General features: G+C 32.7%; 1 protein-coding gene across 5 annotated transcripts in view; it reads left to right on the forward strand.

Moving 5' to 3' along the window:
* The window catches only part of NEDD1 (NEDD1 gamma-tubulin ring complex targeting factor), a 37387-nt gene extending 11294 nt beyond the window's left edge, over positions 1–26093 (forward strand). For 4 of the 5 annotated variants that reach the window (XM_037023097.2, XM_037023098.2, XM_017650079.3 and 1 more), the window contains 11 exons: positions 649–789; positions 8760–8989; positions 10384–10585; positions 10968–11163; positions 14272–14400; positions 16727–16774; positions 17679–17881; positions 18775–18928; positions 19820–19976; positions 24082–24148; positions 24592–26093. In XM_037023097.2, coding sequence (XP_036878992.1) covers positions 649–789; positions 8760–8989; positions 10384–10585; positions 10968–11163; positions 14272–14400; positions 16727–16774; positions 17679–17881; positions 18775–18928; positions 19820–19976; positions 24082–24148; positions 24592–24696 — 1632 coding nt within the window. In that variant the 3' untranslated portion in view covers positions 24697–26093. The remainder of the gene's footprint in view (positions 1–648; positions 790–8759; positions 8990–10383; positions 10586–10967; positions 11164–14271; positions 14401–16726; positions 16775–17678; positions 17882–18774; positions 18929–19819; positions 19977–24081; positions 24149–24591) is intronic. The other variant, XM_037023099.2, reaches the window with a different exon arrangement.
* The last annotated feature ends 899 nt before the right edge of the window (positions 26094–26992 follow it).

Raw genomic sequence — 26992 nt, forward strand, 5'->3', positions numbered from 1 at the left:
TCCCAGCTTTAGTAGATACTCAGCAAATGGAAGCAACTGATACCGTTTCAAACATGCCCTGTTCATTCTGGCTTTGGGTTTTTTTTTTGCTCTCTTCCATTTTGCAGTGTCCCTAACACCTCTTATCCTTTCTGCAAAGGTTGAACTCAAGCTTTATGTCTTCCATAAAGCTTCCTCCATCAATTCAGTTCACAATGATACCTCTTTCCCTTTCCTCTAGCTTTGCCTCTACCACTCATTCAGCATTTGTTCTGCCATTTTATGTTAATTTAAACACCCTGTCTTCTCAATTGAACAGTAATACTCTTAAGAGGAGGGACTCTCATAATAGCCAACCTGCAATAGCTGTTACTTGTCAGTGAAAGTGAATTCCTTAAGATAGACATACTGCCATTGAGACAATTCCTTTTCCTTTTCCCTCTTGTTTCAGAGTGCCTGATCATTGTTATGGTTATGAAAAATTAATCTCTGTTCCCCAAGACAATTTGGTGTTGATCAGATAGTTTCCTACTCATTTAAGTACTTTTTTTAGTTTACTTGAGGAAAATGTTAGAGCAAATATTAAATTGAGATACCTAACACAAAACATGAAATTTACAAAGAAAATGTACTGTTTGAAGGCATTGTACTTATTTTCATTTCTTTCAGGATCATCAAAATGAAGTAACTTGTGTAACATATAATTGGAATGACTGCTACATTGCTTCTGGATCTCTGAGTGGTGAAATTATTCTGCACAGTGTTACAACTAATTTATCTAGTACTCCTTTTGGCCAAGGTAGTAACCAGGTACAGTATGGATTTATACAAAATGAATTGAAAAGATTTTGAATTGTCTTACATAAGAGAGTGAATTTCAAGTTTTTAAAAATCAAGTATTTTAAATTTGCATATAGCTTGCCTAAAAAACTTAGACAGCTAGCTATTTTTTAATGGTAGTGTTTAAAAATGTTCAAATAATACTAAATTATGTTGCGTACATGAGTTCAGTTATGCCTTTGAATGGTCACATGTTCATGGAATAAAACTATATGTAACAAAATACAAGTAGTTCTTAAGCTTAAGCCTGAAACATGGATGTTAGTCTTACTGTGACACTGCAGTTATAGAAGTGTTGCTCGGTTCATGCAGCGTCAGCTTCAGGGACAGGTACTTATGTTCATAGTCTGCTTGGCAAACACAGGGTAACTGAGTGTGTTTAGGCACAGGGTAAACGAAGTATTATTTCCTCTTTTTATTACAGTATTAATACATTCTCTGTGGCAGATCACTTACCCTCATCCATAAAATGCAGAGGGCGTCCTCTGCTGTGTCAGAACTGTTCTATATCTTAATCTTGGTAGTGGTTACACTGGTATATATGCTTATAAAAATTTATCAAGCTGTACACTTGAGGTATATACACATTATATGTAAGTTATATCTCAATTTTTAAAATTAAATATTTTACACCTAATAAGCCTGAGACCAGTAACCAAGTCTAATGTTCTCAGGACTATTCATTCATGCCTGGTTTTAATAAGAAAACTCTCTAGCAAGATACAATAAAAACTGAAATGTAAGAATCTACATAGTAGTATCTGCCCTCATTTTTATATTACTGAAAAGTCAGCCCAGAATTTGTAAAATTAAATCTGTCATGCTTCTACTATGCTAAAAAGCTAAAAAAAAGAAAGAAAGGGGAGGAAGGGAGGGAGAGAAATAAAGAAAATTACTCTATTTCCTTAAAAAGCATGACATTTGAACACTAAGATTTTTTTTGTTCACAGTAGTTATAATATCTGTGGTCTTAGGCTTTATGTCTCTGTTATCAAAATACAAGTAACCAAAAAGAGAACCACAAAAACCATAGTCTTCCAGATTCTGCATGCTTATGTTTCCCTTTTACAGGCAATACAATAGAAATCTTTGAAGTGTTTTTAAATTAATTTTTTTCCTTAAAAACGATTTTGTAATGGCTTATTTTATCCATTGTTAACTAAAGGCATAGAATTACTACTTGAGCCTTCATTAAAAACATTTTTATTAATATTTTCAAAATTTCATTGATGACTTAAATATATTACTTATTTCTTAAATTTAAACAATGTTCATAAAAATTTCAAGTCTGTCAAAAAAAGTGACATAATTCAGTTCAAGTATACTGTTACCCAGCCCACTTTCTGTGTTGATCAATTTTACAATAGATAGGGACTGGGTTTTTGAGAAAATAGTAGGTAGGGCACTTCTAATGGTTAAATTAAAATTTTTCTTTGTTTCTATGAACAATCAAGAATTATAAATCTTTAAAAATTATCAAGTTAATTTCTTAGCTTAAGTGTCAAAATCAAAATCATGGTGTGTCACTGAATCTACATTGTGCTGAATTTCGTATCAGAAATGAGATCACCTGAATATATTTAGAATCTTACTTTGAAGTGTCTGAGCTGAATAAAAGATACTAGTCTTATGTGGGATCACAGTGTCTTTCTGCTGGGAAAAAAGAGCCTTACTATTTTTGAGGAAGTGGCAGGGCTGACAGACTGTTTAGATTATAATTGCATGTCACTATTTGGCAAGTTCAGCAGCTTAGGCTCACAAATAGGTTTACCTCTGTTGTCTTTCTCAAACTGCAGCTTTTCTCAAAGCAGTTAAAAGTGGATCTGTTTTATTGATTCCTTAGACTTAAAAATGATCTTTAAAAGTAGCAGGCTTTCTGTAAAATTTTAAATTTAATGTATTTCAGTATATATTGCCTAAGTCCATTTTCTTCAGTGAAATTTTGGATATTTTAGGTATAGATTTTTGTAAGCATTAATAAGCTGGTGTGAGTAAAAAGATCTGGTAAATGTAAATAATTATTAATTACATTTTTAAGAATGATTATTTTAACAAGAATGAGTTTAATTCTATTTAGGTTAACTTGGTTGACTGGTTATGGTTATACCTAAATTATAGTACTCACAAAAAGTCTGACTGACTGCAAAGCTTTATATCTAGAGTAGTGGTCTCCTTTATGTCATATAAGAGCATTAATATACAGTGTTTGTATGATAATATGTCCTTAAGTGTCTTGATGTATTTCCTTAGTGTTTGTATATACTTGTCTAGTCTGTATGTTATGTTCCTGAGCAATTTTAGAAATGACATGTTGGCATAAAATAAAGTTCTAATCTGTATCTATATATTACTTCTTAAAGACTAGTTTTTTTCCTTCTATTTTTTCTCTTCCAAATTTTCTTTAATGAGAAGTTATTTTAATATTTTCTTGTATAGCTCTGCTACTATGTATAGCTCTGTTTTTCTTCCATACACTTATTCTGTTGGTACAGTCTTATTTTCTGTTTTTTTTCTCATTAGTGTTCTCTCCCAAGAATTCTAATATTACTAGTCTTCATAAACATAATTTTTAATGGCTGCATAATATTCCATTGATCAAATGCCACAGGTTATCTAAGCATTTCTATATTTGGGATATTTTCCAAATTTCTATAATCACAACAAGCACATATGTCAATATTGTTCCCATAAGTGTATTATCTTCTGCTTTTAATGTTTTCTTTGGGTTTACAAACTGTCTTTGTGTGTAACTCAACAGCAGGGTCACATTTTCTTTCCTTGAGGAACTCATGTGTGTTACTCTGTCACTGTTGGTCTCAAATGTCTGATGATAATTGTTTTTTTTCATATAAGTCACTTGTTCTTTTTACTTAGATGTCCAAAGGAATTTTTTTTTTTTTAGCATCCAGTAATTTTACTAGGCTATGTCTTGGTATTGGTCATTCTGCACTACTATTCATAGATACATGCTGTGTACCATTTGATATGTCCTTTTAAATCTTTTCTTTTAGGAAAGTTTTCATGAATTATATTTTTTAATATTTGTTATTTTCCTTAATGTTTGTTTTTCTTTGTTGGATCTTCTTCAATGATTTATTACTTTCAAATCATTTTTCACTTTTTCCTTATTTCTTATTTTTAGAAATTCTTTCCTTTTTACCTGTTTTTAAGGTATTATCTATTATATTTATACATTCTTGTATTCCTTTTAAATTAGCTTTCAGTTAGCTGTTAATTGTAGCTATTAATTATTTGACCGACTAGCATGTATTTTGGGGTTCCTGGCAATAACTGATTGTCTAGTTTTGTTGTAAATGTTGTTCATGGGATTTTAGTTTTGCTGTCTGGTTTTCCATCTGTCTGTTAAACATACACACACACACACACACTCTCTCTCTCCCTCTCTCTCTCTCTCTCTCTCTCTCTCTCTCTCTCTCTCTCTCTCTGTCTCACACACACACATTCATACACTCATACACTTAGAGTTACTGTGCTGGGGAGCTCCAAGACCAGGTTTGATGATTCACTAGGAGGACTCACAGGATTCAACATATTAGGCATACATAGGGCTATGATTTATTATAGTGAAAGGCTACACAGCAAATCAGCAAAGGGAAAAGGCATGTGCAGTGAATTTCTGAGGAAACCAGGCATGAGTTTCTAAGAGTCCTCTCTCGGTGGAGAGGATGTACTTGGAGTCCCCAGCCTCAAATCTGATAACATGTATGGAACATTGTCTTCAAGGAAGCTCATTAGACTCATTGCCCAGGGCTTTTACTTGAGGATGGTTCCCCAGGCACCCTCTGCCTAGCACATACAAAAATTCTAAATTCCCAGAAGCAAAGCAGGTGTTCAGCCACGCTTCAGTCATAAACCATATCTTTTGCATGAGCAGTTTAGGAACAGTGAGCTACTCTTGCTAAGAAAGTGGTGGGAACCCTCCCCAAATCTTTCCAGATGCCAGCCAAGGGCCAACCTTGAAAGCAGGACTTTCTAAGGATAGACAATCTCAGGTCTGCTTTTTAAGTCTTTTCTGTACCCATAAACATACACAAATACACACTTGGCAGTTCAGGGAGATTCACCATGGTGCCACCATCATAACTACTGTCTTCTCAGAGTACGCTAGTTAAAAGGATTTTAAGCAAGACAGGTATGTTCAGATTTCCACTTTTGAAGAGGTTACGCTGCAATATGATGAAGGGTGGATAGTAAGCTGCTAAAAATGGAAATAAGCAGTAGCTCAAGTGAATAGTAGATTAGTACTTGAAATAAGATACTGGACATCAAGAAGAGGGAAGGGGTAGAGTGGAAGGGATACTTACTGTATAAGTTCATGTGTGTATATATATGTACATACACATATATAGTGTCTAGTTTAAGATACTATAAAGCAATAAGAAATTGTACATTCATATCTCTGGGAAGGAAAGGCTTTCTAAGCTGAAGAACAAAGTCATGAGGTGTAGGGATAATTTAAATAAATTTAATAACATAAAAATTGAAAATCTGACAAAAATCAAGACTTAAAAATCAATAAAATTGAAAGGAAATACGAAGAGAGTTTTAGTGTCCTTATTAAGATCAACTTCAAATTAGTACTTAAAAGTCTTAGCACAATAGAAAATAAGTGAATTAGGTTAAAAGGCAATTCCACAAAAGAAGGAAAACAAACAATGGTCACTTAGCATTTTTCAATGAAGAACTTCTAAAGCGTGAGCAATGATATACAAATTCTTCCATAAATTAGCAATTTTTAAAAATGATAAGGTAGTTGGATATTAGAAATAACCTCAATGTCCATTTAGGTTACTTAGATAAATTGATATACTCACACATTCATATATTATCCAGCTATTAAAATCATGTTGTGGAAAATATTAATGACATGGCTAACTTTATGATAATAAAGTACAATCTAAAGCTTCTGTAGATGCTTTACTGAATACACACAAACAGACATACCCACAGAAAAGTACTTTAAAGGATATCCCCCCAGATGTCAACCAGTTTTTCTCTAGGTGGTAGGATTATGGATGGTTTTTCTTTTCCTCTTTGTGATTATTTTTTTTTTATCTTTTCCAAATATATTAGGGGTCAGGAAACTATGACCCATGAGCTGGCTATTATTTTTCTAAATAAAGTTTTATTGGAACACAGCCATGTTTATTCATTTATGTATTGTCTATAACTGTTTTTACGGTACAAAAGCATAAAATATTTAGTATCTGGCCCTTTAAGAAAAATAGAGTGATGTAATCTTTATACTTAGAAACAACCTCTTTCCTCCACAAGCACACACCTTTTTTTAAAATTAAGGTATCATTAATATACAATTTTATAAAGATTTTACATGAGCAACATTGTGATTACAGCATTAACCCATAGTATCAAGTCCACCCTGCCACACACCCCATTGTAATCGCGATTCATCAACATAGTAAGATGCTATAGGGTCACTACTTGTCTTCTTATAGGCGCACACATTCTTACATAGTAATAATTTATTGTAAGAAAAAATAGCATTGCTGCTTATAATGCTGGGATTTTTTGTTCATAAGCTTCTTGGCAGTATTTTTTTTCCTTGGAAATAGCTTGAGTCTGGAACAAGATGGAGGCTTATTAAGTGCTGCTGATGCTATAATGAATTAATACTTTATTTAATTAGTAGATTAAAAACTTTGATCCAGGATCTCTGGATACTCTCTTAGTGATATTTTAAGGAGATGATGATTTAAAAGATGTAGAAAGTTCAGAAGTGAAGGTTGTTTATCTAAGAGACCGAGGGGAGGGATTTAAAGAAATCAGGTGTGGCTACCTCAGGGTCTTTCTGAAAATATGTGTAAAAGATGGTTGAATGGGTATGTAAACAATGATAAATATGAACGAGAGTCTTGAACCTGTAAGAATAGTGGTGACAGCTATTATGTACCTGGCTCTCGGCAGAAATGCTCTTTAATTCTCAGAGTAACTTTAACAGGCAAACAAGAGTGTTTCCTGTATTGTAGATGAGAACACAGAGGCTTGGAGGGTTTGAGAACTTTTCCTAAGTCATACAGAGGTTGGCTGAGCCTCTACTTGAACCCAAATTTATCTGAGAGGAGGATCTATGGTTAGCTTTTCCTTTTTTTCTTTTCCTAATATGTTGCCTTATAGGTCCACAGAATTTGAGGCAATATATGGAATTTAGGTTTTGACTTAATCAAGAAATGCATATTTAACAACTTAAAAAGTTTTATTATATAAAGTAGTGAGGTACTTGTTCCCTTCTATATTCAGATTCTGGATGACTATATTTTAGGATGTTTTAGTGACTTCCTACGGTGGCTAAGAGTTGAGCTTTATAAACTTTGAGAATCTATGAGGGCTGTGATTTTATGGGATTGTTTTTTACGTTCTGCTTGCATATTTAATCCAAATTTAGATTATATGAGGGGCCATAACAGTATGAACTTCTAGAGTGCTGCAGAAATCTTTTGAAAATTAATGTTTTGTTTATGTTTTGACAGGTTGATATATGACTATATTTTAAGCATTATAATTCACTAAGGATCTCTATGTCTTTTATATAGTCAAGGGCCATGAAGTTTATTTTTCCTTGGGTGTAGACCAGAGGAAAGATTAGTCTATGCAAATGGATAAAGTTTTCCTCAGCAAAAATGGCAAAACATTTTCTGTTTGTATTTTAGCCATATGAAAATATGGAGGCAAGTTTATTGGATGACCATAGTAATTATCTTACCTTAGGTGTCTAGTAAATAATTCTTTTGTTTTCTTAGACGGAATTTTTGTGTTATTCTTAAATATTTTTTGTTTTTGATGCCTAATATATGTTATTTTGAAATGTCTTAGAAGTATGTAGAATATGAATTTTTCATATGTAAAAGCTAGTGGTTTCAAATCCTTTTGGAGTGTGATAGATTAAACTAGGTAGTACAAACAAACAAAAGACTCTCAGAATCAACTTTTGTTCTGTGCCAGTTTTATCTGGGACCTACATGGATAGCTGATACCTGCCTACTGGAACCTGATTCATCACTTGACTAAGACTATAAGTGTTTGAATGTGTCTTAGTTTCCCACTCTTGTAGATCCTATTTAATATTTACTTCTATACCTCTCTTGCTGTTTCTGTGCAGGAAAAAATAGCTTAAATATAAAAAACATAACTCTCAGCATAGTAAAGAAAATACCAATATTAGTTTGAAAGCAACATTTTAGTAAAGGTAGATAAAATTCATCCAGTTTTAATCCAATACCTGTTTACCCAAACTGGGTCTTTGTTTATTCTGATCCAGCAGAAACTAGAAAGCATGAAAGTCTTCACTGCCTCTGGGGATGAGCGCTTAGAGAAAGGCCAGCATTGCCCTTAGGCTGATGCTTTTGAAAGAATGGATATAGTCCATCCCCAGTCTAGAGTGTTGCCAATTCCTCCTTTATGGTTTAGTTAATTTTTTATTATGCTTCAGGTGTTGAATTGCCAGATCAGATTCTCAGGTTCAAACAAATATATCCAAATATCTAAAATATACATAGGGGGAAAAAAAGAAATATTATTGCTTATTCTCTGCTAGTATTCTCTTTACTTACCCTTGATCTGGCTGTGACTGAGCCTTTTATATATGGTGGATGTTCTAATCCTGATGAATTAACAATCTCAAAGTATTATATTTTTCTTCTGAAAAAGAGGAAATTGAGGTAGCTCCAAGATAATAAAATCATGACAAATATTCAGTTCTTAGAATACTGGTATGTCTTGGGGGTTACTTCTTAGCCCACTAAATTATTTTGCATTGTCATGTCTGAAACCTATTACTCTGTATATAGAAGTCCTACATCCCGTATGAATAGTGTGGTTGGTGGTTGACCATTATTTATATAGTTCATGTAGAATGTTCTTATGAATGCTTACAATTATATAAAATTACTCTTCTTTTGTAGTCCGTTCGTCACTTGAAGTACTCCTTATTTAAGAAATCACTACTGGGCAGTGTTTCGGATAACGGAATAGTAACTCTCTGGGATGTGAATAGTCAGAGCCCATACCATAACTTTGACAATACACATAAAGCTCCAGCTTCAGGCATCTGTTTTTCTCCTGTCAATGAGTTGCTGTTTGTAACTATAGGCTTGGATAAAAGAATCATTCTTTATGACACTTCAAGTAAGAAGTAAGTGTGACATGCTCGTTTCTTAATTTAATAACAAGTATTATTATCTCCTTAGCAGACATAGTTATGATTTGTATAGCCCTCTGATTAATGTTTAGGAGACCTAAAGTCTGTGTACGTGATATCTAGTAAGATAGAATTTTCTCTTTTTCTTCCCATGCAGAAAAAAATATCAGATGAGGCATAGATTTTATTTAGAGCACTTCTGGATGATGAATGTTGAGAAATAGCATGTTAATGATTTCATATCTTTATTGTAGCACACATGCATATTACTGTTTTTCAGAATACAACTAAATATGTATATTTTTAAAGCAATATGATTAATTTGCCTTAAAATTGATTCATTAGAGCAAGGTTTCTAAACTATTAACATTTTTGGCTGGATAATTCTTGGTTTTGGGGGGGCTATTCTAGGCCGTGAAGGGTATTCAGCCTCACTAGATGCAGTAATGCTCACAAATTTACCAAAAGTAGCAAATTTCTTGTAGTTGAGAACCATGATCCAAAGCTAACGGGTCCTTAATCTCTTAAGTGTCTGTGTCCAGTGTGCCTTTTCCCCCTTCTTATAGTTATAGGTTTGCTTGCTGAGCTAAGTAAACACACACAAACAAACAAAAGTTGCAAGAGTGCTACAGGTGTATTCAAAACACCTAACAATATGTAAAGATTGTGTGGAAGGAAATTGTAGTGTTGTTAGTAGGGAAGGACCTTCTATCAGCCCTTGTTAAGTGTAGTGTTACTTACTTGACTTTATTCTTTTAATTTTTCTCTCTTACCTTTTTGAATGAACTTACCAAGGGCCCTAAGAGTCAGTAAGCCATCCTTCTCTTATACCACAGTCCAGCAGAGAGCACAGCTGCAGCAGATAAGTGTCCATATTTCTGTTTTACTTTCATGAGGATCAAGCCACATGGATTCTGATTGCTTTTGGTCAAGAGATGCACAACTAAAGCAAAGTAGCAGCTGCTCCCCTGTGAAAGGTTATAGTCCCCTTGAGGCCTAAGCTAGTCAATAAATGGAAAGGGGATACTGAGAGCCTCCATCTTAACCCTGGGGCTAGAGCCCTTGTTTGTGGATTCTGTCACATTCACTGTCAACATAATAATTGCTCAAAGAAATAGGTGCTGCTTCTATAAAATGTACAATGTAATTATTGGAAGTGAACAGAAAATAGAATGGAATATTCACTAGTTCCTTTACATGCTTTTGTATTAAAAATGTCTTTAATTCTGAATTCCTGCTTTACACAAATATTTGAGATGTGTATTCTGAGTAATCTTGATGGACTTCAGATAACTTTGGTCTTGGGGTATGGTTATTTATGTGTCATAGAAGCTTATATACCTATATATACTCACATTTCTATATATACTTTCTTCTCCTTTCCAAAGACTAGTGAAAACTTTAGTGGCTGACACTCCTCTAACTGCAGTAGATTTCATGCCTGATGGAGCCACTTTGGCTGTTGGATCTTCCCGTGGGAAAATATATCAATATGATTTAAGGATGTTGAAATCACCAGTTAAAACCATCAGTGCTCACAAGACATCTGTGCAATGTATAGCATTTCAGTACTCCACGGCCCTCTCTAAGGTAAGGTATTTTCTTTCTTTTTGGCATTTCTGGTTTTACTAAATAAATCTAGCTCAGAGTATGGAAATTGTATGTTGACAATTAAACACAGTGTAATTTTGCTTGATAATCATTTTTATATAAAAGAATTTTAAATAATTTTAGCATACACCCATTTGGTACTTAGTTAAAAAATCTTTTTCTGGACTTAATTCTCATATTACTCTCCCAAGGTATCTTAAAAGAGTGTTTTGGTTCAGAGGGAAAAACTCTCAAATCTACCATCAAGCTTTAGATTTGTAAGGGAAAACACAATTTTTAACCTAATGGGAGTTGATAAAATACTAGTATATAGTGTGGAGTACTGGAAACCTGAGCTCTTAAAAATTCCATTGCATTTCAGTCAAATTTAAATAAAGGCTCTTCAAATAAGCCCACAGCTGTGAACAAACGAACTGTTAACGTGAGTGCTGCTAGTGGGGGAGTTCAGAATTCTGGAAATGTGAGAGAAGCAGCCACCACTTCCATTGCCACGGTTGTACCACAGCCCGTGACAGCAGCTGTGGGGAAAGGAATAGTTGCTGTTCAAGACAAAGCAGGTAAATGTTGCTTATATATAGTATTTGGAGTTTTAACCCTGCCCTCCCTGCCAAATATATATCATTAGCATTTCTTTAAGAATCTAGAACTCAAATTTTACATCAATATTTAGATTAAATTATTAGTAGATAATGAAAACTGAAGAAGCAAAACTTTTAACTTTAGCTTAATTTTTAAAAAATTAATGAAAGGCAATAACTGAACTTCTGTTGTAAGAAATACTATATTAAAAACAGTAATGCTAACTGAGAAATTATTCATCTTTAACGATGCTATAGACTGTATGACTTACCGTTGTGTCTTTAATCGGTAGAGAATGTGAAACTTTGATGCTGTCACTATGATTTGATATCTGAATTTTAAGAAAAGCTATTAATGGCTCCTTTTATTTAGTATTTTAGAATGGAAAGTAAATCAGTTGATGTAATAAATATATTTAAGTGCTGAATAGTGCCTAGCACATATGAAGCAGTATATCAGTAGTATGTTAAATAAAAATAAATGAAAGTGTTGTAATGTTAAATAATTTTGTCTACTCTCATAATCATGATGAAATGGTTCTTCACAATTCATTTAGACTTTGTGAAGATGATATATAATAAGCTTCCCCATGCTTATTGTAGAAAATATTCTTTACTCACAGTAAAAATAATATTCCCTAAATCCCTGAAAACCTTTTTGTTTTTATTTTAAGAACTTACTCTATACTGTCAACTTGCAACATATTTTTAAAAGTCAGCATGGTATACCAGTATGTTTCCAAAATATCATTAGAAATGGGTATATCCCTGTTGTTTAAAATTTTCAGGACAGGTACATGACTTAGATAAAAATACTTGTTGGTGCCTTCTCAGTATGAGTTTGCTATTTGCAAGTAGAAGCAAAACTTTAATTTGTTAGCCTTTATAATGTGGAATAGCTTTTTACTAATAATAAGTATATTCACTATAAATTTTCTGTGAATATTTACATCATCCTTACATAAAAATCATTATATATTATATAGAAAAATAATTATGTCCTTCGTTAGGAACTCTTGGAAACAAGTACTATTTGTTTCTTCAAAAAGAAAAAATTATTTTTGAAATATAACTTTGAGAAATGTTTAGGCTAAGACATTGGATTAACTGTTATAAAAATTGTCATTATGTTCAGAGATTATTATATTAATTTTATTAATAATTTTAAAAAATTAAATGAAATAAGAATTCTCTTCATTTACTGTAAACTTTCTGAAGTCTTACTGTTATTCAGCTAGCTTTTAATAAGGAAGCTCTTGTTAACAGTGACAGTGTTAATTGAAAATGGAAGACTAGGGTCTGCAGGGTCACTGATAACTCTTGGCTGATCTTGACTGATTAGCAAAATTTCTGGCAAAATGCTTGCTCTGTATGCACAAATACAAATTTTTGTTTATTTTATTTTGAAGTAATTGAAAACTTACAGAAAAGTTAAGGTTGCAAAGACCTCAAGCTCTAGTATATCCTTTAGAAGATTTACTATTTTGTAAATTTTCCACATTTGCTTCATCATTTTCTCTCTTTGAAATACACACTCTCTCTCTCTCTCTCTTTCTCTGCTTTGAAACATTGAGAAACATTAGGCTTAATCCCAGGATTTTTATTCCTACCAGGATGACTTTGTTCGGTCTTCTTCACCACTCTATCTCATTTTTCTCTTCCACAGATAAATATTTAACTTTTATAGTTATTGTGAAGAACAGAGAAAATGTATTAAATGTGCCTTGTACACAGTAGGCACTCAGTAAATTATGCTGTTATTAATATTGTTGTTACTGTCATCATCTTTACTGTTACTATTATTTTAAGCTTCATGTAAAATAAATCTAAAGTTGAAAAAATTTCATGTTGCTCTTGCTGAAGGGTTCTTGATTAAGTTATTGAAAAGAACCTCTGCAGTCTTGTTTCTAGTGCTAATTTTCAGTAGGAAACAGCCATCTAGGACATGAAAAATCAGGCTTTAGCACTCTTTTCAAATGATACTAAACTTATGTTACCTAAAGTTCCAGAGGCTAGATTTATACCTGCAAACATCTTAAGGGCCTTAGAAAAAGAAGAGAAGATTTCTTCTTTAAAACAGTTTAACTCTTGGTGTAAACATTCTTTAATGATGGTGATACACAATTGTTTAATTGTACTTTAACTTTCTATCAGGTGTTACTAGAAAAATTTGTTTCATTATCTAGGCCTGGATATTTTTGGTTATATAGGCTGTTCTTTGTTTTTAATCCTAGGCTTTTTGATTTTAATTTGGGACCAAGATGGCAAATAAAACACTTTATTTAAAATATATTATATATTATAAATACATTCATTTATTTTAAAATGTAATACATTAATATGCTACCAACTCAAATGCAAGAATTTCATCAAAACTGTTGAATCTCTAAAATTCAATCCTTAACCCAAAAATGAGCCTGCCCATTTCCTTTTAAAATTCCCTGCCCTAAAGCCATGTATTATGTACTGACGGAAAAATAAACTGCTGCATTCCTTCTTTTTGTTGTCTACTATACTGTTCTTCATAAGTTTAGTATTCTGGTTTCTGTCCTCTTAGTAAACTATTGGGAGGTTAGTGAAGTCATTTGAGGTCGGTAATGCTGACAGCAAAGTTAAGCTTCCACTGTTAGTGAAGGCAAGGACAGAAGTGGGAGAAAAGAAATCCATTTACTTCAAATTGGGAAAGGAACTAACATTATTTGAACACTTCTGTATATTAGGCATTGTGCTATACCTTACAGACCTTTTAAAAATCATTTGTTGTTGATAAGAGTGAGTCAGTATAGAAAGTAAGTTGTGTTCACTATACTTTAAGAGGAAAGCAAAGTATACAAATTATTTTAGAAAAATTCCATGAAAATAGCTAAAATAAGGTGGTATTATATGAATAAATGTTATTTGCTGTTGAGGAGGCCTTCATCCCATGAAAATGATGGTTAACTGAGCTATTATATTCTGCTTTCTTTTCCTGATGTTCACAGTTGTAGTATGAATAATATGAATAATGCATTCATTTTTAGAACTTATCTTCTGATGGTAAGTTATTTAGATGTAATAACACTTATTTTTATATCTAATTCCTGTAAGGTTTGCCTCGAAGCATAAACACAGATGTTTTATCTAAAGAAACAGACAGTGGAAAAAAACAGGATTTCTTCAGCTTTGATGATACTGGAAAGAGTAGTTTAGGTGACATGTTCTCACCTATCAGAGATGGTAAGTGTTCAGATTAGAGGATCATGTTCTCTTGCTGGGAGTCATTAACTTTTTTTTTTTCTCGCTGAAAGGTGCAGCTAATAGCTTTAGTCTAACTCTATTCATGACAGTTTGCTAATTTTCTCATGCCTGGGGTGGTATCTTTTCCTTTGCCCTGCTATTTCAAATGTTAGTTACCATTCCAAAATATATGCTGGTAATTTGTACATGGGATTTAAGCAAATAGCTCTCAAGTTAGCATTTTAATTTCCACAGACATTTCTTAAAGGAAGTTTTGCCTCTATAAGCAATCTTTTACTTGTATCTACTTCTAAATAAATCTTCCTAAAATCTTGGGTATTTTTATATCCAAGATAGGCAAAACTATCTTACTTAAAAAAAAAGATAGGCAAAACTATCTTACTTATCTTTGATCATTAGTATTTAATTTGTATTTATTAAATTATTTCATGGAGAAATACAGCTAGGTAATGGATTGCCTCATCTTTTATGCTATGTGTGAAACTACATGCACACACACCATTTTAAGTAAATGTTGCCATTAAAAAGAAAAAAAAAACACAAAAAACTTGGCCAGCTTGATAAATGGAAACATTATATTGCATATCATTGTTGTTCACAGTATATGAACTAGGCACGTCATTTGGCTTTGTTTCCTTAATAGGGTAGTCTCACTGCTAACTGCAGTATCATCAACAATATGGGTAAATTTCTAGAGGGTAATTTGGCAGACTTAAATATTCATACTTTTTGGCCTGTTAATTCCATTTTTATAAATTTACCTAAGAAAATATTCAGAGAAGCCCACAGAGATTTGAATGTTTACTGTTTATTTGTAATAGTGAAAAACTGGAGTGAATCTAAATGTCAACAATAGCAGGATGTTTAAATTGTTGAATCTACTCATTGTCTTATTAAATTTCATTTTTCTACTTGAAAATGATCTCTTGTCCAAATTTCTACAGTTAATTTTGTAATCAGAAAGAATAAATACCTATATGATGGTACAGAATTATTGAGTATCCTCTGCCTTACTCCAGCCTGAAAATGACTTCTTAAATTGCCAGGTCAAATTCCCCTATTTCCATCTAATCAAAGAGGAAGGATTCCTTTCTTTAAAGATGCAAAGAGGTCAGACTACATAGTTAAAGAGTAAGGGGGGAAAAATGTGGGCAAAGAAGGAAAAGTGGCTGGGCCACGGTTGAGATAGGTTTGTGAGGTTAGTTGGGGTACTTGGTTTATGAGAACCCCTGGAATAAATTGAAGAATGTAGGAAGGGGCCATTTGAAGTGTTTGAGTTATAAATGAAATCCTCTTTAATGATTTTTAAGGAAAATGAATATTCCCCTTTAATTACTTTTGCTATTTTTTAAAAATATGATTAGAATTTGAGCCATATGCCCTTGATTTATTTAAGTTTCATATTATTAATAAGAAAAAAAAATGCTAAATATAGTGCTGATTTTCATTGTCACAAGATTTGTGTTTTAATCCCAAGGATGCAACTCTACTTAGTTAAAAGGTTTAATCTCCTTGTGCCTCAATTCCTTCATCTTTTAAATACTAATGCTTCAGTTTTTGTTAAGAGAAAACTAATATCTTCTGAAATACATGTGTGTTGTGCAGTTACTAGGTATATATACATGTAAGCACATGGATGGATGTGTGATGGGAGTCCTACTAATATGGCATCATATATGACAATTTACTGTCCATTTGAATTTCTTCTGAATATTTATGACTTGCCCATTTTTGTATTAATCCTATAAAATGGAGTTAGATTATTTTTGGTTGTTAATTGGTAAATGAATAATTATACAGTATTGAAATATTCTTATACATATTTTACCATTGAAATAAATATTAATAAAACTTTACATTTTTTATAACATTTTATTGCTTGTGAAATACTTTAATATCATTTCAGTTGATCATCAAAACAATCTTAGGAGATGATGAGGGCATTATCTCCATTGTATAAATGCAGAAACTGAAGCTTAATTGTATTAAAGGCTTGTCCAAGGTCTTAAAGCTGTTAAGTGGTGTAGGCAGAACAGGATTTCAGATCTTTAGAATCTGCTCCAGTGCTTCGCCATCTCATTAAATGACTCTATATCGTGGAATTATCTTTTCATACCTACTGCTATGCACATGAAGTTTAAAGATTGAAAAGGCAAGTTTGTGTGGGTACTAGCTTTAACTTCACTCAGATTTTCCTTCTTAAAATTGTTAGTCTCTGAACTTGTTGGGGAATGAATAGGAAGTCTGAGTTGCTATGGCGTCTTTTTCACAGTTTTTTTAATTGGACTTTCTAATTTTATTATAGATGCTGTAGTTAACAAGGGAGGCGATGAGTCCATAGGCAAAGGAAATGGTAAGAACTATTGAGAAGTATTTTTATGAAAGAGTTAAAAGTGATACTGTATTATCTGTTGCTGTGTAACAAATTACCCCAACATTTTGAAGCTTAAAAGAACAAACACTTATCACCTTCTAATTGTGGGTTAAGAATCCAAGCATGGCTTAGCTGGGAGTCTTTGGCTCCATGTCTCTCCTCAAGCTTCAATCACTATGTCCACAGGGCTGCCATCATCTCAGAGCTTTCCTAGGCAAGGATCTGCTTCCAAGCTCACTTGTGTGGCTATTGGCCAAAGGTCTCAGCTCTTTCCCTTGTGGACCTCTTCACAGGGCAGGTGACAATATGGCACCTGTCTTCCCTCAGGGCTGTTGAGTAAGAGTGAAAGAAGGCACTCAAGATGGACCACAGCATGTGTGTAACCTAATCTTGGAAGTGACATCCCACCACTTTGACTATATTCTCTTTGTTAGAAGGAAGCTATTAGATCCAGTTCACATGCTAAGGGAGAGCATTACCCGAGGACATGGATCCAGGCCAGAAGGAGCCATCTTAGAGGCTGCTTGTCAAGATATACCACAGACACAGACCAAATTAACATTTCTCAGTTTGATATTGACTAAAATGTCCATTGGGTTTTGCAGTTTTCAAAGTATTTTTACCTATAATACCTCTTTTAAGTCTCACTACTCAGGAAGGTGGGTATCATCATTCACATATATAAAGATCAAGAAACAGTCATAGAGTTTTATTTTTGCCCAGGAATACATATCGAGTAAGGGGTAGAGCCAGCAAATGAACCTGTCTTCTAAATCTAAATGTGATGGCTTTCTACCACATTAACTTATTGTGTAAAGTGCTTTTCTTAAATATTCAAGATTGGGAACATTTGCATATGCAGTATTTTTCTCTTCATTTTCAGGCCTTGACTTTCTACCACAATTGAACTCAGTGTTGCCTCCAAGAAAAAATCCAGTAGCTTCAAGCACTTCAGTATTACATTCTAGTCCTCTTAATGTCTTCATGGGATCTCCAGGGAAGGAAGAAAATCAAAATCATGATCTGACAGCTGAATCTAAGAAAATGTATCTGGGAAAACAGGAACCTAAAGACTCTTTCAAGCAGGTATCTTTCTGCCTGAAAAATGATACTGAACTCACTGTGTGTTTATCACTAGGAAGCATAATGAAGCCCATCACTAGGAAACAGGCAGCTTGCAGTGGATATGTCCTAGTTATTGACAGAGCTGATAGTTACTAGGTAGAAAAATATTCTTAAATCTTGATGTCACATCTTAAAAACTACATCATACTTTTGAAGTCTGTCTTTGGATATGTCGGAGGTAACAGAAGATGTTATACTGTTTTTTTCTAAGACAAGATACTTGTCTCAACTGTCTGTGTAAGAATATTTTGTACCTCAGCTCTTTGAGAATGTACTTCTGTTGTGCCAGAAAACACCAACTTGGTGGTCGAGTCATTTATCTTAAGTCAGTGGTGCTAAGAATGTGATTCATCATCACTCCCTTCTGTTATAATACAGTATCCAAGAGAGAAATTAATTTGTTATGTAAGTTTAAAATGATCGTATAATACTAGGGAGACTGAGTCTGTTGTACAGTATGTCTGTTAATTAAAAAAAATTTTAATGATATTGGAAAGATATTTTAGACGTACAAAAATGTCTTTTGATGTATTTTTCAAGTATTTGAGTAGTTACCACATGGGAGTTTGAGGGTTTTTTTTTTTAACCTGTGATTACCATTTTAAATGATATTCAATAGCAGATGCTCACTAAATGAGCTTTTCCTCATCACGTTATCACTGAAATTGTTTTTGATTGGAAACTTGATTTATTTTGCCATAGTCCCAGCAATTTCTTTTCCCTTCTATATCTATTCCTATTCTTCATTTCCCTGACTGTATGTATTGGAAAAAAGAGAAAAATAGGTACAAATTATATGGATAATACAAGTGAAACCAGAATTTATGTATTAATTGTTTATTTTAAACATAAAGTTTGCAAAGTTGATATCCGGTGCTGAAACTGGAAATCTAAGTACCTCTTCATCATCTAACCAAACAAGAAGTCCTGAGAAGTTTGAAAAGCCAGAGAAAGAACCTGAAGCCCAGTTACTGTATGAACCCCCAGTCAATGGATCCTCAACTCCAAGTAAGTACATGAAACTTCCTGATGTGTGAAAGTGTTAAGTTGAAAACTCCCACTACTTAACTTGAAAAGGATAAATAAATAGAGTGATCATAGACTAAAAAAGTTCAAGGAGTTTGGAATTTATGGCACTTCCTGGTGTGGCTATCTTACTAGAACACAATTGAATGTATATGAATGGTTAAATTCATCCACGTTGTTTTGATACTCTTTTGGTGTGAATATCATTTTCAATCTGATATGTAAACATCTTGATCTAATACAGTACATACAGGAATGTAGTGTAGGATCCTTTTAAAATGGGTCACTATCTACCTGGAGTTTTGTCCCCTGCCCATGTTAAAGTCTATCTGTAGAGTCATGCCACAGATCCGAAAAACTTGAACATATTTAAAAGGATATTAGGTTCAGCTATGAGAGTTATCTTTATCTTTGTATAGAAGCAAGGCTTTTACTCAGATATCTGTACTTCAAGGTTTCTGTGGATATATATTGCATTAGCTTAAACTCTAGGGCTTTGCCTGTAGCACTACTTTACTGCTATATTCCTTTTGTTTATTTTTAATAGTCTTGGTTTATCTAGTTTGTGGTGCAGCTTGTCACATTCATCTTTTATAAGAGGAGATGGTTCAGAGATTCTTCAAGATTAATCCCTCTGTCATAGGTTATTACATTAGACAGTTGGCAGTTTATATATATAGATGAATGAACATTAGAAATAATGTCATGGAAAGTTTCTAAGATTTGTATTCCAGACAGTGAATTTTTCTAAATGTCACAGAAACACTGTTCTTTACCAGTTTTCAAGTTTCCTCATGCCAAATCTTATTTAGAAATGTTTGATGTCTCTTAGTCCAAGTTGACTATTAATATTTTCTCCATTTTTTATTTCAGATCCAAAGATAGCATCCTGTGTCACTGCTGAAGTTGCTAGTTCACTATCAGAAAAAATAGTTGATACCATCGGAAATAATCGGCCAAATGCACCATTGACATCTGTTCAAATCCATTTTATTCAGAACATGATACAGGAAACATTGGATGACTTTAGGTAGTAATTGAAAAATTACTCTTTCTACCTAGACTTTAACTGCATTTTTTTATTAGGTGTAATACCAGAACTCCAAGTAATACTGTCGTTGCTACTTATGCCTAGGTTCTGGGCTCCATAAAACCATAGAAAACATGATGAGCTTTTATTGTTCTTGCTGTACTGAACTTATTGGTTATCAGCTAGGAAAAGGCACATTTCCTGAGGGCAATTACTAGATAACTTGGCAGGACAGCCTAGCAGGTGGGCTTGCCATTGTGGACTTTTTTAATCACCAAAATGTGGACAAATTCTGATAAGCTTGAATGGGATTCTTATATGTACAGTATTTATAGATCACCTGTTAAATATGGTGTGGGCAGTAATGTGTAAAGAAAGATTTTTTTTAAAGAAATTCAGAATATTTTCAGGTAGGAAACATCAGAACGCAATACTGAATTTTAAAAAATTCTTGCCTAGATCTATACTTGTCTTCTCATCCTTTGAGTTTTGAACACTGTAAGAATTGTATTTTAGAGTGCTGCTTCCATTAACTTACCATCTCAATATATTTTGGAAGCTATTTTCAATTATTAAAATTATCTGTTTTTTTCTCTTTTTTGTCTATTCTGATCAATAGTTCGTATTCTATCTCAGATTTGGATTATCATGAGCAGGAATGTTGAAGGAGGTGTGCATTTTTTTGTTGGTGCATGTGTCTTTTTAATGCTAAAATTGTTTGAAAATATATTTTTAAATGTTAATACACTATAAAAAAATCATCATTTGAACATTTACAGTATGCCTAGTCTATTTGCCAGATATTAAGGCTACAAAGGTGAGTGTTCTGCCTACACAGGCCTCAGAGTTTAGTTGGGATAGGCACAGTATGTCCTGCCATGATGTGTGTTTCTTTAATGTGAATTAATTCATTTGAGCTTGGGGAATAGAGCAGTGGTGATGATAGGATGAAGAAATATTGTTGGTTCATGTAACAGCAGCCAAAACAAAGTACATGAACACAGCTGAAGGCTGCAAACCACCTATCAGTGTCCATCTCCTCCTGTTCCCTTCCTCTTAACTTTGTTTGGCTCAATGTGCTTTGTGTTAGGAAGTACTTATTTTGTGATTTATTCCTCATCTTTGGGCATTATTTCCCTGCCTCTCTGCCTGATAGCCTCAATCCTTGTATTTTTCTTAGCCCTTTTATCAAGTGACCATCACTTCTTAAAGGCACAGTTTAACATTCCTAAAAAAACTTCATATTCATTAAAACTGTGTGTTGAAAATAACAGGACCAGATTTTAAAATGTGGCTTATGCATATAATGGAATACTATTCAGCATTAAAGAAGAAAATCTTATAATATGCAACACTGTGGATGAACATGGAGGATATAATGCTAAGGGATAAGCCAGTCATAGAAAGACAAATACTGCAAGGTTCCACTTACGTGAAATATCCAAAATAGCCAAACCCATGGAAGCAAAGAGCAGAATTAGAAGTGTTAGAGGTTAAGGAAAAGGGGAAACAGGGAGTTGTTAATCAAAGAGTATAACATTTCGTTGTACAGAAGGAGTAAGTTCGAGAGATCTGCTGTACAACATTGTGCCTGTAGTTAACAATACTTTATTGTATATATAAGCCTACTAAGAGAGCAGATTTCATGGTGTGTTCTTACCACAATACAAAGAAAAAATAAAATAATGGGACTTAAGGAAAAAGGATTGGGGCAGACCACTCACAATATGCAGCTTTGTAACCAGAGCACTAGCAAAAACAAATCCTAATAAAACTACTAGCATAGTTTAAATAGTGAAAAATCAAAGACTTCTTGCAAAGAGGCAAATGTAGGGTTTACCTGGTCAACTTCCCTTCTTTGTTAGGACCATGACTCATCAGATCCTGGCTGCATTACTAGTTCTCTGATGCCTTCAGTTTGTTTGTTTTAATATAGTTTTTGCATTTATTGAAAGCAGAAGAGGACATTGGAAAAAAGATACCCTTATGGTTGTAACAGAGTAAATAAAGTACTTAGGAATAAATCTAACCAAAGATAAAGATCTTTATAGAAAATAGTTATTTAAAATTTATTAGAAAGCATTAACATTTAAGTAAATGGAAAGAAATGATAAAGATGTTAGTTCTTCTAAATTGGTCTATGGATTGAATGCAATTCCAATCAAATTCCAACTGGTTTTTTGGAAAAACATGATGGGATAATTCTAAAATGTGTATGAAAAAAGCAAAGAGTGGAAATAACCACAACACTCTAGAGAAGAATAAGGTTGAAAGAAACTTGTTTGTCCAATGATGAGCTTGATTATTAAGCTATAAGTAAAATAATGTAGCATTAGCCCAGGATGGACATACTGCTCAAAAGAATCAAACAGACCAGGAAGAAACCTATGCATATATGGAAATGTGGTATATGACAGAGAAAAAGTATAGATCTCTATACCATGCTATTAAATCAGTTCCATTCAGAGTAAAAGTTCAAATGTAAAGGGCAAAATTTAGGCACTGTAAGAGAATTTATATATGACTTCAGGGTAGGGATGTTAATAAAAAATAAAATACACTACCTATAAAAGCAGATTGGTAAATTTGACTGCATTGTTAATAAATTTGAGAATTAATATGAGCTGTTCATCACAAGACATAACAAAGTGAAAGGAAAAAATCTGCAGTACTCAGAACCAATAAAGGATCAGATTATGTAAAAGAACTCTTATAAAGAAAGAAGGAAAGAAAGAAAGAAAAAAGACATTCAATAAAAAAATGATTAAAAGACATGGACAAGCATTTCACAGAAGAAGAATGATATGTGAATATAATGAAAGATTCTCAATCCTGTAATTAATCAGAGAACTGATAATACAAGGGGATACTATTCACACCATTAGAAGGGAAAATACTGTAAAAAGTCTGGCAGCACCAACTCTTGGTGTGAATGGAGAGCAGTAGGAACTCTGCTCTACTGATGATGTGCATGTCCTTTGATTCTACCACCTTGGAAAATAATTTGCATTATTTTGTAAATTTGAGCAATATACATCTGGACTATATCTGTAACTACTCTTGGATAAAACAGGCCCTAACACATATCATCTGTAGAAATTGTCATATGTGGGTTGGGAGATACATACATGTTGTTTATAACAACATTATAATAGTAAAAACTTGAAAACAATCCAAATGTCAGTTGACAGGAGAATGTATATATGAGTCTAAATCAATGGATTAACCAATCTACAGAACATGGATCTTGGAAATATGATACTGGATTATTTTAAAAATATACCCTACACAAGAATTCATAGGATATGGTACCCTTTTTGTAATGCTCAAAACCAAGCACGTTGAAAATATATTGACTACAAATTGAGAGTAGTGACTTCTTTCTTGGACTTTTCCCAAGAGTTAAGTGATAGAATCTGAGAGGAGCACACAGGAAGCTTCTGTGATGTTGGCAATGTTCTAGCTCATCAGTCTTGTGGTGGTGACTGAGTGTTCCTTTTATTATCATACTTCGTAATTTTCATATATTCTTTTATAAGTGTAAATCAAATGCATTTTATTGAGTAGCCTCTGTTATTACCACCCAAATAGCCCCTTTCCATTCTATTGTAAGTATTTTTTTAAAGCTAAAACATTGATAATAGTTAAAATACTGTTACCTAGTGAATAATCTGTATTTCATTGTAATAATCTATATTTTCATTATAATAAAGTATCTTCACTTCATGAAAGTTTCTATATTAAGGAATGTAGTGTATGAGAGTTCTGGAGGTATACAGATTTGGTTTATATCCTAACACCACCATTTACTGGTTGTGGGACTTTGGACAAGTTATAATTGTTTTCTGGCTCAGTTAACTTCATTGATAAAATGGAGGTAATAATTGTACCTAGTTGTGAAGAAGATCCTTACATTTAAAGTATAAGACACAGTCCCTAACACATAGGAAATAAATGCTAGGTACATTGGTTTTTTTATTATTGTAATATTAACTGTTAACATCCAATGATTTGAAGAAATGAGAAAAGTTTTGCCAGTTTCTTGAATAATCTAGAATTGGTAAAATTATTATAATTCTAACAAGTATTTTACCTTCTTCCCTAGAGAAGCATGCCATAGGGACATTGTGAACTTGCAAGTGGAGATGATTAAACAGTTTCATATGCAGTTGGTATGTGTGATATATTTTATTTTAAATTAGTATAGAGTTATAGATCTAAAAAGTCCATTAAAGGGTGATATATTTTTACTTAGTTATATCTAGTTGCTAAGGTTAAATAAATAGGGTGTTTTAGAAATTTAATAAGAAAAATAGATTTTAACAAGTCACTCTTCTTTTCAACCTATGATAGTTAAGGCTATTTATTTGTAATTTTTTTTCCCAGTAAGTAAGCAAAAAGCTTCCCAAATGTGCAAATACAAGCTTTCCAAATATATAAATTTCACCAGTGATCATTCATTTATATTAACAAAATAGTAAGGGTGGCTAAGTATAAGAAATAACATTTAGCTACTTAACTGAACATGAGAGAAATGATAGCTAAAATTATGTAAAACAGCTTGCCAAGTAAATGAAATACCAATAATTTAAAAAGCATTTTTACCCTTTTCTAGAATGAAATGCACTCTCTGCTGGAAAGGTATTCAGTGAATGAAGGTTTAGTGGCTGAAATTGAAAGACTACGAGAAGAAAACAAAAGACTACGGGCCCACTTTTGAAATTTCAGTGAATACCTTAATGTTTGTAATTTGGGAAGCCTTTGGCAACACAGAACTACATGCAATCAATATTGTTTTCATGGTCTCTGGGGAAATTTTTTTTTTCCAAGTAAGGGTGACTGGATTTTACACCAACCACTATTTCATTTTCTCTGTCAAAAATATTTATATTTTTATATTAAAAACTGTACATGTCATCTGCCTAATAGGAAAGTCAACAGGATCTTTATTTTCTGAAAGCTCTAGCTATACACTAAGTATATTTTCATAAAAAAGTTGTGCAAAAAAAGGTTATGTGTTTTTTATCACCTTTTTTTAACAATGTATTTGACAATGGCCTTCCAAAATTTTTTGGATTTTTGAGGATTAAAGAGTTTGATATGACTTCTATTTTTATGGAAAGTAATTTTAAAATGGCAGTTGTTGTTCTAAGTAATTAATTAATAAAACAAGGTTGGTTAGTAATTATTTTGTTAACTTGATGAAGTTAAGTATTGTACATTTGATAAGAAAATATTTGAAGTTTTGAATTGCATGGATTACATTATATCTATTGCATTTATGTTACTGTATGTTCTTCTGACAAATCTCTACTGGTTGGTATTCTTTTAGCTAACTTCACTTTACCTATGAAAGCTTTTAAGGGTTTATAAACAAGACTCAACCAGAACTGCATATCTGCTGATTATCCCATGAATTAATAATGTGCAAAAGTATACTGTCAAATTTCAGTCAACATGATTCAACTTAAAATCATTGAAAATTTCATATTAGATACTAAATATTACATTATTAGTCCATTTTTTCCTCCCAAATAAGTGTGGATTTATTTAGTTTTGTGGTTTATATCATTAATTTTCTAATTCTTTGTGTACTGTGTATATTTTTATATATTATTGACCTTATCGTAAAACTTAGAAAGATTGTCAAAGGAATTTACACCTCTTTGTCAGTAGTGGAGATGCACATCTGCCTGCTGTGACCTTCGGTTTTAGTGGTATAAGATTAGGAGGGTTACTGGCTTGTTTACCTTCTTGTAGTATCTGTCCCAAAGATTTAAACTATGTACCTTGTATATAGTACTCCTGCCCAATTTGACTTCTGAGATGAAAATATTTACTAAAATAAATATATAGCTAGCTTACTAACTTTATGTTTTCCAAAGTGATTGAAATATTTAAGGATATTACTAATGGGTATAACATACCAGTAATTACTTAAAGAAATAAAAACAAAGATTACTTTTTCCCAGTGTGGTTATGAGAATACCTTTGTACTGAAGCATAAGGGGGTGTTAATGTGATTTTTTTCCTGATTATTAAAGCATTATGACTTGTAACAAGTTCCTTGCATATCATTATCAAACAGGTTTAAAAAATATTAAAGTGTTTTGCCTACATGCTGTATTTAAATCATTAATATTTTCCTGTTGTTTTTTTCTCTAAATGCACATCATGTTTATTAAAAGAGGTAGGATAAAGTAAACAATTTTAGTAAGTTTATGTGTATATTTGAAACATTTTTATCATGGAATTTAAAAGCTAAATAATTGTGAAAAACAGATTGAGGTAAATTTGGGAAACCTGAAATTGAACTTTTGCCTCTGGTCAATATAGAATAATAGGAATTGGACTACCCATCTGAAATTTTTAAAAAATACAGTGTATGTCAAACTGTTTTCAAATATTGGATATAAGGCAATACAGGACAGTGTTCCCAAGAGAGGGAAACAAATGAAACCCAAGAAATTCAGTGAACACCAAGAATAAGAAATAATAAAACTACACCAAAGCACATTATAATTAAATTCCTTAAAACCAGTGAGAAAGGGAAAATTTTTAAGGCAGCTAATGTCAAAAGACACAGGCACAAAGATAAGAGTGTCAGAGACAGTGGATCATAGTACTTTAAGGCAGCTAATGTTAAAAGACACAGGCACAAAGATAAGAGTGTCAGAGACAGTGGATCATAGTACTTTAAAGTATTGGAAGAAAAAACTCAACTTGTAATTCTATACCCAGCAAAAATATCTTTCAAAAAGGAAATGAAACAAAAACTCTTTCAGACCTAGAAAGGCTGAAATAATTCATCACAAGCAGATTTGTCCTGCAAGGAATCCTAAAGAATGACTTTAGTCAGAAGGAAAATGGTACCATATAGAAATCTGCTTCTATGCAAAAGAAGAAAGAACATTAGAAATGGTAAATACGTGAACAAATCTAAGACTTATTTTAAATTATCTTAATAAAAGATAACGGACCATTTAAAGCAAAAGTAATGACAAGGTATTGTGTGG

Source organism: Manis javanica, chromosome 10 (genome assembly GCF_040802235.1).
Source record: "Manis javanica isolate MJ-LG chromosome 10, MJ_LKY, whole genome shotgun sequence".
Lineage (NCBI taxonomy): Eukaryota > Metazoa > Chordata > Mammalia > Pholidota > Manidae > Manis > Manis javanica.